The sequence below is a fragment of the Dasypus novemcinctus genome, chromosome 7 (assembly GCF_030445035.2).
Source record: "Dasypus novemcinctus isolate mDasNov1 chromosome 7, mDasNov1.1.hap2, whole genome shotgun sequence".
Lineage (NCBI taxonomy): Eukaryota > Metazoa > Chordata > Mammalia > Cingulata > Dasypodidae > Dasypus > Dasypus novemcinctus.
The window spans coordinates 75087847-75103409 of NC_080679.1; the positions used below are offsets into that span (position 1 = coordinate 75087847).

At 35.4% G+C, this 15563-nt stretch overlaps 1 protein-coding gene across 3 annotated transcripts in view; it reads right to left on the reverse strand.

Annotated features, from left to right (window-relative positions):
* MAP3K20 (mitogen-activated protein kinase kinase kinase 20) overlaps positions 1-15563 on the reverse strand; it is a 213110-nt gene that overhangs the window by 84753 nt on the left and 112794 nt on the right. For all 3 annotated transcript variants that reach the window (XM_004476783.5, XM_004476782.5, XM_071216293.1), the window contains exons 4-7: positions 12268-12369; positions 7828-7893; positions 4972-5000; positions 4721-4858 (exon numbers count right to left, since the gene is read on the reverse strand). In XM_004476783.5, the coding sequence (XP_004476840.1) occupies positions 4721-4858; positions 4972-5000; positions 7828-7893; positions 12268-12369 (335 nt within the window). The remainder of the gene's footprint in view (positions 1-4720; positions 4859-4971; positions 5001-7827; positions 7894-12267; positions 12370-15563) is intronic.

The following is a 15563-nucleotide window of genomic DNA, read 5'->3' on the forward strand; positions in this document are numbered from 1 at the left end:
TCTGAAATAGGGAAATTCCAAGACTTGGGAAAGAGTTTGACCAATAAAGCACTGTGCATATATCTGTAAAGTGCTAAAAGGAGCCTCAAAAATCTTCTAATTCATATAAATGTTCAAAATAATCTAAAACACCATAGCCCATTAAAAATGTTTTTAAAGATATATTTATATATACACACAAGTAAAGGGGTGAAAACTGTGGTCTCTTGTTGAATCACTATGAACCTTGAATACATGAGCCATGTTCTTCAGCTTATCTTCCAATCCCTCTTGATTATAGCAGGGGTCTATAAACTACAACATGCTACAGAAGGCAGAATGGTCTTTACATTTTTAAAGGGTTATGAAAAACAAAAAGCAAAGAAGAATATGCAATAGAGACTATAGATGGCCCTCAAAGCATAAAATAATATATGGTCTTTCACAGAAATAATGTGTCAACTCCTGTTCTACAGGATAAAATGAGATGCTTGTCCCACGGAGCAGGAAAATAAATTTCAAATTACCTTAAGTTGGTGTTTAGCACAGTACCTGGCACAATATATACACACTTAAGAAAGAAGGAATATAACTTCATAAGAGAAAATAATCTCAGAAAAAGTCTTAAATTGCTACCAACACCCCCATTTTCAGACTCCCCAGCAAATTATTTCTATGATGATTGGAAGGTAGTAACTTTTGACACAGATCAGGTTTAGAATCTAGTCTTTTCTGGAACTTATGATTTTATTTTTCCCTTCTTTCAATAACAATGATTTGATCATTGTCTGTAATAGTTTATAGTCTTCATTCTTAGAAACACCCAGAATTAAGGGACTTTAGATACTTGGCCAGTGTTCTCTTTCAACCTAAAAAATTTGAGTCTTCAGCAAAAACATATATTTTATTGTTAAAATGACGTTTTAACAGCCAACAAAACTGATCTCATATTAACTTCATCTGGTGTACAAAGGCTGTGTTATAATTTTTAAAAAGTTAGCCAACTAAAACAACCCAAAACTCAATGAAGTAAGTAGCAAATGCCTAGAGACTGATTGTCAAGAAAAAGAATGTGTTTGATAAGGTCAGTTACTTTCCTGCCATCAGCTGCTTCCTTTAATCAGAAAGCACAGTTTAAGAAGAAGAGATATGCTGATTGTGGTTCAAATTAGCCATTTCTTGACCTATTACTATTGTATTAGTCAGTCAAAGGGGTACTGATGCAAAATACCAGAAATTGGTTGGTCTTTATAAAGGGTATTTATTTGGAGGAGGAGCACAGATACCAGGCCAAAAGTACAAATCACTTCCCTCACTTAATCATTTCCAGGTACAGACCAGATTACAAACATAATTCAATATCTATTTCTAGAATTCATAACTATATCAAACTGCATAATTCCACCCTCTGAATTCCAAAAACACATTACAATATTTAAAAAACCCTTAAATCAGTAACAGTGCAAGTACTAAATCATATCACAATCAACCTAAAGAAATACAGTTTGTCTTGGGGCAAAGACTTGTCTGCTATAGACCTCTGAGACTTACAAAATAATTCATCTACTTCCAATACACAAATGGACATACAAAGGATAAACATTTTCATTACAATAAGGAGAAATTGGGAGGGAAACATGAGTCACAGGTCCTCCACAGCTCAGTAAACCTGCAGGGCAGCCTCCATTCAATTTCAGTCTGAGAGACTTTCTTAAGATGATGGTTTCTTCTTCTTGGGACCATATGAGGACCCACCTTTTCCACAGTCTTGCCCAATGGCCATTTTCTTGGTTCCACCTTCATCAAGCATCTGGGTGTCGACCAACTCCAGATCTCACCCTCCAAGAGTGTTGGGGTGATTATCACACCTTACCCAATCTTTGGGTTAGAGTCTGACCACCCCTAGTACAGTGATGTGCAGACAACATTCCCCCTAATCTTTGGCAAACAGGCTCAACCCTCTCAGAGCAACTAACTGACCACTTGGCCTTCCCTAACCTTTGGCATGCAGGCTCAACCCTCTCAGAGCAAAAGGTTGTCCACCTGGCCTTCCCTAATCCATGGGGGACAGGTCCGCCCCTCTCAGACCTGTGGGGTGCTGACCTTAACTGCCCTAATCCTTGAGGAATGTGTTCTACCCTCTCTGTACCCTGGAGTGGCAAAACTCTCCCAGAACATTGGGTAGGAACATCCTCCCTCTTCAACAGATGGTGCAAACTCAACCTCTCTGTACACATGGGTGGGGTTCCTCTCTTGGCCCATGGTGATATCTTAATTCCAGAGCTCAACCTTCATGGTTTCCCTCTTAAAGCTGTTTCTCCTTCAATCTCTCCTTTCCATGTCCCTTTTAGTCCAAGCTGACAGTGGTTTTGTTCATACTGCTCTCTCAACAACCGTGTTGGTTTATCATGCAGGAAGCAGGCGTCCAAGCCATCAGACAGTAAGACTTTCCCCAAGTTTTTCCAATATAACTGCATCTTCAATCCTGATTTACAAGTTCCAAGTTTAGTTATATCCTCCAATCGGGCACTTACATCTGGGAGCTTGATTTCCTGATGCTTGGAATTACGAGAATTAGTTTCTGTTTTCTTTGTGCCTGACAGTTCAGTCCTTAGTATATCTCTCATCTAGCATTTTCCTATAAGCTGCAAACAGAAGCCAAGCCACATTCTCCAGGTTTACTTTGGAAATTTCTTCAGTTAAATGCCCAGGTTTGCCGTTTTCCAATTCTGCCTTCCATAAACCAGGAGTTAATCTTTCTAAGTTCTCCGCAACTTTAAAACACAGATCGTCTTTTCTCCAGTTTTCAATAATAGTTTCATTATTTACTTCTAAGACATCATAAAAAGTCTCTTCAGCATCCATATTGCTATCAACAGTCTCACCAAAGCAATCTAGGTCTTTTCCATCAAGCTCTCACAATGCCTCTCTTTACCCATTTACAAACCCATTCCAGCATTTCGGTAATTGCAAAATTCTGTATTAGTCAGCCAAAGGGGTGCTGATGCAAAAATACCAGAAATTGATTGGTCTTTATAAAGGGTATTTATTTGGGGGAGGAGCTTACAGATACCAGGCATAAGGTGTAAGTTACTTCCCTAACCAAAGTTTATTTTCACACGTAGGAGCAAGATAGCAGCCAACAGCTGCGAGGGTTCAGGCTTCCTGAGTTCCTCCCTTCCAGGGTCTTGCTTTTCTCTGGGTTCAAAGTTCCTTCCTTCCCAGGGCTTGCTTCTTCCTGGGCTCAGAGTTCCTCTCTTCCTGGGGGCTGGCTTCTCTTTCATCTGTGACCTTACTCCCGGGGCTCCAGCTTAAGGCTTCAGTAACAAACTCCAGTATCAAAACTCTAACAACAAAACCCTTGCATCAAAAGCTCCGACTCTTCCCTTTGTCATGCCTTTTTATCTGTGAGTCCCCATCCCTAATGACATAGCCCAATCAAAGCCCTAATCATAACTTAATCATGCCCAGGTACAGACCAGATTACAAACATAATCCATATCTAGTTTTGGAATTCATAACTATATCAAACTGCTACAACTATGAAAAAATTCTTTTAATAAGTAATAATATAAGTAGAGAGACAGTATGGTTGGGAGATAAACATGCAGAAATAGGGAGTTCCAAATACTATTTAAAGGATATGAAGAATTTTTTTGGGTTAAAGACTGATCCTCAAAAGGGGCAACAAATGAATTCCTTCCTTTATCCAAGAACTTCCTCTAACCCCACTTCTTTCTCTCTCTGCTAATGGAAATATAATTTATTCCTCAAGACAAACCTCCCCTATGGTTAAAAGGGAAACTTTTAGATTGTATATATGCTACTAGAATTAAAATTTCTAAAAAATGCCCCAAGTTAAACCATGGTCTATAGTTATTAGTATAATTATAAAAGTGTGCTTTCATCAAGTGTAACAAATATTCCACACTAAAGCAAGGTATTAATAATAGGGTGGTATATGGGAACCCTATATTTTATACATGATTTTTCTATAAACGTACAACTTCTCCAATTAAAAAAAAATTACCTACCTCAAAATTCCTACTCTAGAAGCTTTGCTCCTAACTGATTCATTCCTCTGGTCTCTATTCCTTAAGCATTTCTGCCCCCCAACTCCTATTTACATTATTCTATTCTTGTAACTATGTTGTTTTGTTATTATCCTTATATAATGCTTTAGGTTCATGTTTTAGATAGCCACTACTACTGTACGAGTCTTGCATCAACTACAGGCAAGGTCATGAGTTAAGTGCTAAGTTTTCTTTTGTATTCTCTAGAAACTCACTAATCAGTTAACACCCCCAAATTTCCTGCTAACTCATTTGGTAGATCTACTAGTGATTTTACACTATTTGAATAATCCATTACAATGTAGTACTGTTCCAAATTATCCACACTTTCCTGAATTACAAGGATAATCTCAGGCAGATTTTTACCCAGGACAGCACTCTTCCCAGAGTGCCTGAGGTATACATGATTTCAGGTCCCACTTAATTTATTTCTTGGAAGTGGCACTGGCTGCTTCTCAACACAGGACAAAATAATTCAGATGCAAAAAAGTAATCAAAGTAAATACTAAAGCAATTAGAAAGTATTCTCCCGAGTGTCATCAGTTTTAGACATTCCCCAGAAATAGAATCATTGCCTTAAAACGGTGTTAAATTGTTGTAGCCCTCTTCTGTAGGTTGGTCATTTTTTAATATTTTCTCTAACAGCAAGAAATGAGAAATGAACTCACCACACCATAGGAATATGTGTCACAAGTTTCAGATACAGGGAGACTCTGGATAACTTCTGGAGCCATCCACGGGAAAGTTCCAACCAAAGACATGTGTGTTGTATGGTTATGGAACCGAGAGGCACCAAAATCACAGATCTGAGAAAAGAGAAACAATTATCAACCTTGTACTTACTGGCTAAAACAACTGTCATTCAGAAGAACCTATATCTGAAATTAACAAAATTTTCTAAAAATTAAAACAGGCCTACCTTCAATACTCCATCAGCAGCTATAACAACTAAAAAAAAGAAAAGAGAGAAATTATTGATAATCACCTAAATTGTTTGAAAAATATTTTATATTGAAAAAATCTAAATTCATTTCTATCTTCCATATGGAATTATGAAAGGTTAATCAAACTGTTTATTGCAATGAAGATGCTACAAAAGGGTTCTGACATAAACAAAACACCACCTAATTCCATGAGGAACTGATTTAAAGTGCTTTCAAGACATTTGTTTAATCTAAATGCAGTACTGTTCAGTGAAAAAAAGGGCACACTGTAGAAGTAACAAGAGAAACAAAATTTTTACCTGGCTTCTGCCTCTAGACAGTCAACATCCTATTGAGGCATTACCATTTTTACTTCGTGGCAATTATTATTTTTTTAATGGTATACATGGTTTTTCCTCCCAATTGAAGACTAATTTTCTTGAAGACAGAGACAATACTCCTTCATTCACTTATTTATACATTCATTCATTTAACAAATATTTGTCATGTACTAAGTTCTGGAAGAGGACGGTAAGCAAGCCTGGGGTTGCCCCTGGCCTTATAGAGCTTATAATCTTATGGGACAGATGACTAAACATCTACAATGAAAGTGGGATAAAGTCTATAATGAGAAAAACAGAGAGTGACGCAGAAACAAAGGGCAGGGGTATCTAAGATAGTTTACTAAAATCAAAGAAAACTTCCTGGAAGAAATTATGCTTATTCAAGGAACTAAAAAATAAATAGGAGTTACTTAGAAGGAAGAGAGCTGTGGGAGTAAAGTAGTTACTTCTAGGCAAAAAGAAGGAGCTCATGCAAAAGTTCAGGAACAAAGAACAAGGCATGGCAATTTTGGAAGGCAAGGAGCAAGTTAATAAGAATCTTTGTGAGAAATGGAAAGCCATCGAAGGATTTTAAACAGAAAAATGAAATGATCAAATGGGCAGAGAGGAGACTATATTAGAGAAGAATAAAACTGGAGGTAAAGAGATCACTGTGCAGGCTGTTGCAGTCCAAGAGACTGATGAGATTCCTGTACTAAATCTGTAGCAAAAGACAGGAAAAAGTAGATAGTGTCAAGAAACATTTAAGATGCAGAATCAACCAGGTATGATAAATAATTGGATACAGGGAGGAGAAGGAGGAAAGAACAAGGATGAAACCAAATAAAGAGGCAGTATATCTACTGGTTAGAATAGGAACGCTGGAATCAAACTGTAATTCTCCAGCCCCCAACCTCGCCCCAAGATGGCTCCCTCATCTGTCTGTTCATTGTTTCCACTCATTGCCTGCTCATTATATCTGCTAGCTGTCTGTTTGTGTCTGCTAGCTGTCTGCTTGCTGCATCAGCTTGTTGCATCTGCTTATCTTCTTTAGGAGGCAATGGGAACTGAACCCAGGACCTCCCATGTTGAAGGTGGGCATCCAACTGCTTGAGCCACATCCACTCCCTGTAATTATTTTTTAATTTAATTTCTGACTTAGACAACTGATGTTGCCACTCACTGAGAGAAGGAATGAAGGAATAGTTTTTTGGGGGGTAGGGAGAAGATGAAAAGATGAGTTTTGAACCTAATACGTTTTAGGGTATTACAAAATATATATGTAGACATGTTAAAAAGGCAGGTAGACATATAGTTTTAGTTGAGGAGATCTGTTTAGGAGTGTTACTTATGACTTCCTATTAGCCAATATTACTATATCCAAAGTGTTTTGTTCCAGGAAGCTTATGTCTAACCAGAGCCAAAGGATTAATGAGGTCCTAGAAGAGGGAATAAGCAATCAGCCAGTGTCCACTCACCTAGCCAAGCTGATGTTGACCCTGGACTACTAAAGACTGGCATCAGTCTTCCCTCCCTTTGACCCAACAACTTCCCTCCCTTTGACCCAACAAATCTCAGTCCTAGGATAGGAGTGTGTGCAGCTGGTTGCTTCTCTAGTCACCTTCTCCACTTGCTAACGCTGTCCATTCTAAGGCTTGCATTGATAGCATATACCAATTTTAACTGCAGTGATCTGAGATTTTGTAAAAATAAGTAGTTCTCCTTACTTATAAGAATCATATGGAAAGAATATAAATAACTAATTAATTGAGAGTAAGATTTTTTTTTAAAGTAGCAAACTCTTATCATTACTTTAGTTCCGGATAGCTAAACAATACCATGGCCTGTTCGTTAACTTTCAAGTGATGTAATAGAATGTTGTTCCATTACCATTCCTACTTGAAGGTAATGCCTAATCCTGCAAGTCATTGTAAAAGGTTCACATTCCAAATTATAAAATGCATGACCATAAATAAACTTTTGAAACTACAGAAAAAAAGCAAGAAGTAAAAGAAAATTTTTTACTTTCCAAGCTCTCAAACGTGCAGAAGATTTGGGGGCATCACTATAAGTAATATGGCCAGGACTGACTGACTAAAAATTTATACCAAATAAATCAGGAGTAACAAGGACAACCCTCAAAACTGCTAGTGCAGAGAACCACCTAAAAACAGAAGACTAAAATACATGATTACACACTTTGATTCAGCAATCCTTCTATCAGAAAATGATTCCAGGGAAATAATTAGGTATATGTTGAAGTTTGGCTGAAAGGTATTAAGCCCCCACCCCCCTTTTTTTTAATCATAGGAAAAAAGGTAAACAATCTAAAAACCCAAATTTTGTACTATGGAATACTGTGTAGAGCTTCTTCAAATAATATAGAGAATTTTGATATTAATTGGCAGAGGAAAGATTTAACAGTATCAGTGGTGAGTCAAAATATGTTATAAAAGATATGTAGAGTATGATTCTTATTTCAGTATTTTGTAATAAAATAGGAAAAATAAAAAAATACGGTTACATTACCATTTCTGGACTTGAGATCTCTGTGAATCACCTTGATGGGAGCCTCCATATGTAAATAGTGCATTCCTTTTCATTCAAGAAGGAAAAAAGTCCTATTAATATGATTTTTCAACATTGCATCAGTATTACCTTTCTAATTCAAATGTCAGTATTATCTTTCATATTTTGCAAAGAATTCAGTAGCAAAAACTAAATTCACGTGTTCTATTCATCCATGATTGATAAAAGAGAAAAAGGTTATGTCTACACTAATCACATTTATATGCTAAGTAAAATTTATGTGCTTTAATCTCTTAGAGGATGGAATTTGACTAGGGGTAAAGGTAAAGGTAGTTCCTTACAATACCTAATAAGGACACCTTAATTTTCCTGGAGTCTGCACAGAAATAGCACAGAAACTATTGGAAGAAGTACTCCATGGCTAAGGTTTTCTAGTACCAACTGCCTTCTAAATCCGTCAAAGTTCTGACCAAGGTTTTCAGTTTTCAGTGGGATGTCTGTAGTTAACCAGTTGTAGCTTGGTTTATTTTCTCAGTACTTGTTCTGACAAGATCCTGTGAGTACAGGAGTGAGAGGAATTGGGAAGATTCATTAGTTATGATGGTAAAGGATTTTATGCTTTTTAGAAAGAAAAATGTACAACAGTAGTTCATACAAAACACCTTTCTATTTTTACAAGGCAAAATCTTTGAGGTAATCTACATTTAAATGCTCTACAAAATTCTCTCTAACATATTTAGGCTGTAAATCTACTTATGTCAATAAAGTAGGTATACATAAACTAAATAGAGTTTTCTTATATCGTATAAAAAGTTACGCTTTAAAAGACACATATTACATGTACTCCCTTACTAGAGTTTTTTCCCTATGTTTATGTATAATCTAAAGCCTTAGAATAAAGAAAAATTCTCTACTGAAATATTTCTTTGCCCTTTATTTCTCAAGTTGTCTTTTCTAAATAATGGAAGAAACAGCTGCTCCCCCCCAAATCAAAAAGGCTCCTTTTGTTACTGAGCTATGCATATGAAAATAATTTAATAACTAGGCTTTGGTTGTTTTTAACATACAGAAAATTTAATTTTATAAAGGTTAATCCTTTAAATAATCTATTATTTTACTACTATTCTGATTACTTTTTATCAAAGAATCATGAAAGAACAAAGAAAATAAGAAAAGAATTAAACTCCTGCCATACAAAAATATGACAAAAAAGTAAAGTTAACAAAAGCATTAAAAATTTAAATGACCTTAAACAAGATGTAACTGGGATCAAAGAAATCTCTCTTGTAATATGAAGTTAAAATATATCCCAAACTGTAAAAATTCAATAATTACACCTTGGGTAGCATTTAATAATCTTTATGACTAAATTTCAGTTACCTGGCTCTTCCTTCAGGATGAAATTCCTGAACAATTTTTAAATATTCAGAGTCTCTTTAATTACTCTCAAATATAGAGAGCAATATGTTCTATACTTACTGATAAGTAAGGATTTCAAAAACAAAACTCTGTTAAAGTACAAAGGCTTTAAATACAGGCACTTTTCTTCTTCATGGCAGATATTATGAGAAAAGTACCACATTTTATCATTATAAGATCTATTATTAGATTTTACATATATGCTTTCATCAGTTTTAAGAAATTCAGTATTTCCTAAAAAAGATTTGACAGGTACCACTGAGCATACTTTGGGAAAGATTTAGGACCAGTAGTGACCATCCTGAGACTGGATTCAGGTCTATCTCTTTGGATTGTTCCTTTTACTTACCAATTGACTTACAGCAATATCCTATCTATTTGCTGGTCTACCCTCCATTTCTTTTTCCACCCAGAAAGAAGAGAATCTTTTTTTTTTTTTTTTGCTTTAAGAAGACATTCTCTCAGCAGCAATGATGTTAAGTAATACCTATTTCAAAATGCATGAATGAACTCTTATTAGAAATCAATTATGCATTCTGTGATTTCTTGATGTGTTATTACTATGGTGTCAAGTCTCAAACGGTGGCTTCAATCATGGTCAATTGGAAAGGTTCACAGTTGTCTTTGAAACAGAATCAACAAAATCAAGCTTCTTATTTACTCTCCAAGTTCCATACATAGCTTTATTAGAGTGAGTTGAAGCCATTCCTAAAGCATCAGTTTTTTTTTTTTCTTACTAACCATTTTAGAGGATTTTTAAGTGTTAAATATGGCCATGACTATAAGTAAACAAAGCTCTTCTCTGCCTCACTCTTCTCACCTGAGGCCAAACCCATTAGAATTTGTTTTTTGGATCAGTTCTCAAGCCACACGAAAGTGATTTTCTTATTTTGTAGTTTATACTGTTTTCCATGTCCACCTTCATTTTCTCCTTCTCCATTTTTACTACGGCTGTTAGTTTGCTACATAGGTCTGTTTCTTCTCTCTTTCATCTTCCTGATGCAGAGTGCCAGGGCTCTTAAGAAACTCCAGAAACGGATTTGAGCTGATCTGGAGCCAAGAGACTATGTTGGAGAGGGAAAACGTTTACAGTCTGGAAACAGGAAAGCTTAAGCAGAGCATAGCAGGAAGTAGAGTGACTGATGTTGGTTGATTTGTTTGTTGTCTATCCATCCTGAGTGCCATTAAGTAATAATATGTGTGTAATTGGCTGAGCACCCTAAATGCAAATGTCTGTAAGGTGAAGTGGTGTAAGTCAAGAGCTGCCTGTATATGCATATACATTTATGTAAGTGTATTTCTACAATGCTTCAGGTAGTTTCCAGTAACAGCACCTCACCTTGTACATCACCAAACAGGTGATCCCTGTGTAGTACTGGCATGCAGAGACGTGACTATGAAGTTACATGAAAATGTCTTGAAGAATATGAAATTTTAGGCTGATTTGAGATACCTGATGCATGAATATACAATTAAGTTAATTAACACAGCCAAAGACTTAAGTACACCATCCTAAACATAGTTTATTATTCTTATAAGGTAATGAAGTATCATTCAACAGCAGCATCTAGTATGCAACATTAAAAAATATCTACTTTCCATATTTAAAAATTTTGGCAGGTTTTGATGAAACTTAAAAGAGACAAGGAAGGTCTATTACTTTTGGAAGTCACACAGTGAAAGAAAAGAATGAGTGGCTTTCCTTATTGAGTGCTAGCCTTATATTTGCTTTGTAAAGAGATGCTTGTAGAGAAAGGAATAATAAAATGCAAAGGAGTTAATGGCCCCAGTAAAATTTAGACACACTTGCTTTCCAAGGGTTGCTAGAATACAAATGTAACTATCAGTGTTCATTATTAGATCAAGTTGTTTCTAAAGCAGCTTTGACAGTTATAAACAAAACTCAGAAATATTCTGTTAGGAAAATGGAAAAAAAAGATAAAAATAAACGGAATTTGAATTGCTTTAAAAAGCATTAGTCTATGTAGGAATTTATGAGGGGAAAAAGAACTGGGCACCTTGTTGGCTGTTTTAGGGATTTTTGTATATTAAACATATTTAATTACCAAGGGTGAGTTCCAGGTTTACATTAAATATAAAATCTGAATTGCTTTTAAAAGGTAGGAATAATAAAAACTTTTTTGCAAGTGATTACTAATTTTAACATATTATGTGTGCATAATGAGCAGAACTACACTTACAATAAATCACTTTTTCTGGGTCCTGAGTCTAAGTAGAGACTTGCAAAACAACAACAGAATTATGATCTTTCCATTTAATGTGTCAAGTAAGCTGGTCAGTTAACATGTCATGAAACATGGTGCTGCCCCAGAATTTGCTGATTTTGTTGAAAGTTTTATTTTAGGGAAATAAATAAATAGAGGAAAAAGAGAAAAGGAATTCAGAAGTGGAAAGGTAATGACCTAAAATAGTATCTGTACAGTAAGCTGTAGAAGTCTTTGTACTTTTAGTCTGAAAAAGAACCTCTAAAGACACAGAATGACAAGTTTTCTGACCTAAGTTCCCATGTCAGGATGGGAAAATACTCTAATACACCAATTATATAAGAATATATAAAGGGGAAGCGGACTTAGCCTAATGGATAGGGCGTCTGCCTACCACATGGGAGGTCCACGGTTCAAACCCTGGGCCTCCTTGACCCGTGTGGAGCTGGCCCATGAGCAGTGCTGATGCGTGCAAGGAGTACTGTGACAAGCAGGGGTGTCCCCTGTGTAGGGGAGCTCCACATGCAAGGAGTGCGCCCCGTAAGGAGAGCTGCCCAGCGTGAAAGAAAGAGCAGCCTGCCCAAGAATGGTGCTGCACACATGGAGAGCTGACACAACAACAAGATGACACAACAAAAAGAAACACAGATTCCCGGCACCTCTGATAAGGATAGAAGCGGTCACAGAAGAACACACAGCGAATGGACACAGAGAGCAGAGAACTGGGGGTGGGGGGGAGATATAAAAAAAAATAAATCTTAAAAAAAAAAAAAAAGAATACATAAAGTGTTATTACCTTTGGCTACATCAGTTGCCCAGGTCATGATGTGATCCATGTCCATCTCTTCACTTCTATTACTATTAATGTAATCATACAGTGATCCCAGAGAAGCATATTCTATTTTTAAAGGAAAGGTAAGCATATAATTAAAGACAAGTTGCATTTCAGAAATAAGCCCTTACATTTTCACTTGGGAAAATGTGTTTAATAAAAAAATAGCAAAAAACATTAAAAGTATATAAAAACTATGGTTTCTGAAAGTTAATATTATCCTGGGAAAAAATCAGTGAAAGACAAGATCACTACTATAGAACGAACAGTAAAACATCAGCCAAGGATGAAATGAAAAGCAATTAGATGGAACTGAGAATGCAAAGAGGTATTGGAAGGGTGAATTTGGAACAAATGCATGCACATAAGTAGGTATTTCTTTAAACACTGTTATCCTTATTAGATAGATTTGCTTAAACATGTAAGTCAGAGTTTATTTGGCAATGGATCATATCAATCCTTGCTGCATCAAGGTTTAGAAGAGCCCTCAAAATTTAACCACAAAGGTGAAGTGAGAAAATTCCCTTTTAAAAAATGGCTTTATTGAGCTATAATTTACATACCATGAAATTCATCCACTGTAAGCATACAATTTGATGATTTTTAGTATATTTATAGAGTTGGGAAATCAGCATCATAATCTAATTTTTGAACATTTCCATCATCCAAACAGTTCCCTTTTACCTGTTTACAGTTAATCACTGCTTTCATCCTCCTTTGATCTGCTTTTTCTCTAAAAATGTGCCTTTTCTGGATATTTCATATAAATGGAACCATACAATATGTATGTAGTCTTTTGTATCTGGCTGCTTTCACTTAGCATATTGATTCTGAGGTTCATCCAAATTGTAGCACATTATCAGTAGTTTGCTCCTCTTCGTTGTTGAATAGTAGTCCACTGTATGGACTTAGCATTTTTGTTTATCCATTTGCCAGGTGAAAGGCATTTGGATTGTTTCCAGGTTATGGTTATTATGATTAATGCTGCTATGATCATTCATGTACATGTCTTTGTGTGGAAATATGTTTTCATTTCTCCTGGGTAGATTTCTAGGAGTGGAATTGCCAAGGTGCACGGTATCTTTATGTTTACCTTTTTAAGAAACAGCCAAATGGCTTTGCAAAGAACTTTGAAAAGAAGCAGTACCATTTTACATTCCCACGAGTAATATATGAGGGTTTCAGGTTCTTCACATCCATGCACAATTGGTATTGTCTGTTTTTTTTTGTTATAGCCTTTCTAGTGAGTATAATTACAATGTCTCATCGTAGTTTGAATTTGCATTTCCCTAGTGACTAAGGATGTTGAGCATCTTTCCATATACCTAGTAGACATTAGGCAAAATGTCTATTCAAATCTTTTGCGCATTTTAAAACTGAGGAGTTTTGTTACTATTGAATTATTGTTTATTCTGAATACAAGTCCTTTATCAGATACATAATTTGCAAATATTTTCTCCAAGTCTGTAATTTGTCTTTCTATTCTGTTAAACAGCATCTTTCAAAGAGAAGTCATTTTTCATTTTGAAGAAGTCCAGTTTATCAATTTTTCTTTTAAGGACTGTACTCTTGGTGTCTTAAATAAGAACGTTTTGTCTAACCTAAGGAAACGAAGATTTTCTATATATTTGTCTTCTAAAAGTTTTATAGTGTTAGCTCCTAAACTTAGGTCTATGATTCATTTTGAGTACATTTTTGGGTATGATGTGAAGTAAGCTCAATTTTCTGCATGTGGATTTCTAATGTCCCAGCATACTTGTTGAAAAGACTATTCTTTCCCCATTCAATTGTCTTGGAACCCTTGTTGAAACCAATTAATCAATGTAAGGGATTTTTTCTGGATTCTAAATTTTGTTCCATTGATCTATATGTCTATCCTTGTGCAATATCACACTCTTTAAAAAATACAATTTTCCCATATATACCCCTATTGTTAATGCGTGGCATTAGTGTAGTACCTTTGTTATGACTGAGCAAAGAATATTAAAATTGTACTATTAACCCTAGTCCACAGTTTACATTAGGGTGTATTTTTCCCATATATCATCCTGTTATTAATACTTTGTGTTAGTGTGGTATACTTGTTATATATAATTCATGAAAGAACATTTTTATAATGTACTATTAACTATAATCCATCATTTATAATAGGGTTCACTGTTTGTACAGTCCTAGGTTGCATCTTTCAATTTTTATTCTAGTTATATATACTTGACTAAAATTTCCTCTTTTAACCATTCACATACATAGTGCTACTATCAACACCACCCATTTTCAAAACTTTAAAAATCAACATAAATAGAAATTCTGTACAAATTAAGCATCAACTCCCCATTCCCTACCAGCAACCCAGCCCCTGGTAACATACATTCTAGATTCTACCTGTACGAGTTTTCTTATTCTAAATATTTCATAGCAGTGAGATCATAGAACTTGTGTCCTTTTGTGTCTGGTTTATTTGACTCAACATAATGGTTTCAAGGGTCATCCATGTTGTTGCATGTATCAAGATATCATTCCTCTTTTGGCGGAATAATATTCCATTATACACATACACCATGTTTTACTTATCCATTCATCAGTTGGTAGACACTTGGGATGCTTCCTTCTTTTGGCAATTGTCAATAATGCTGGTATGAACATCAGTGTGCAAATATTTGTTTGAGTCCCTGCTTTCATTTCTTTTGGGTATATATCTAGCAGAAGGATTACCAGGTCATATGGTAATTCTATACTTAGCTTTCTGAAGAAGCACCAAATTGTCTTGCATGGTGGCTGCACCACTTTACATTCCCACCAGAAATGAATTTTCCTATTTCTCTACATCCTCTCCAACACTTACAATTTTCTGATTTTTTTTGTGTTTTTTTTTTTAACAGTAGCCATTCTAGTAGGTGGGAAATGGTATATTACGGTTTTGATTTACATTTCCCTAAAGCCTAATAAAGGTGAGCATCTTTTCATATGTTTTGTAGCCATTTATGTAATCTCTTTGCAGAAATGTCTATTCAAGTCTTTTGCCCATTTAAAAATTTCCATTGTTTATCTTTTTATTGTTGAGTTATAGGATTTCTTTATATATTCTGGATATTAAACCCTTATCAGATATGTGGTTTCCAAATATTTTTGCCCATTGAGTAAGTAGTCTTTTCAATTTTGTGATAAAGTCCCTTGATGCATATCTTTGATAAAGACCTTTTATCTATGTTATCTATTGTTGCTTGTACTTTTGATATAAACTCTAAAACCATTGCCTAGCA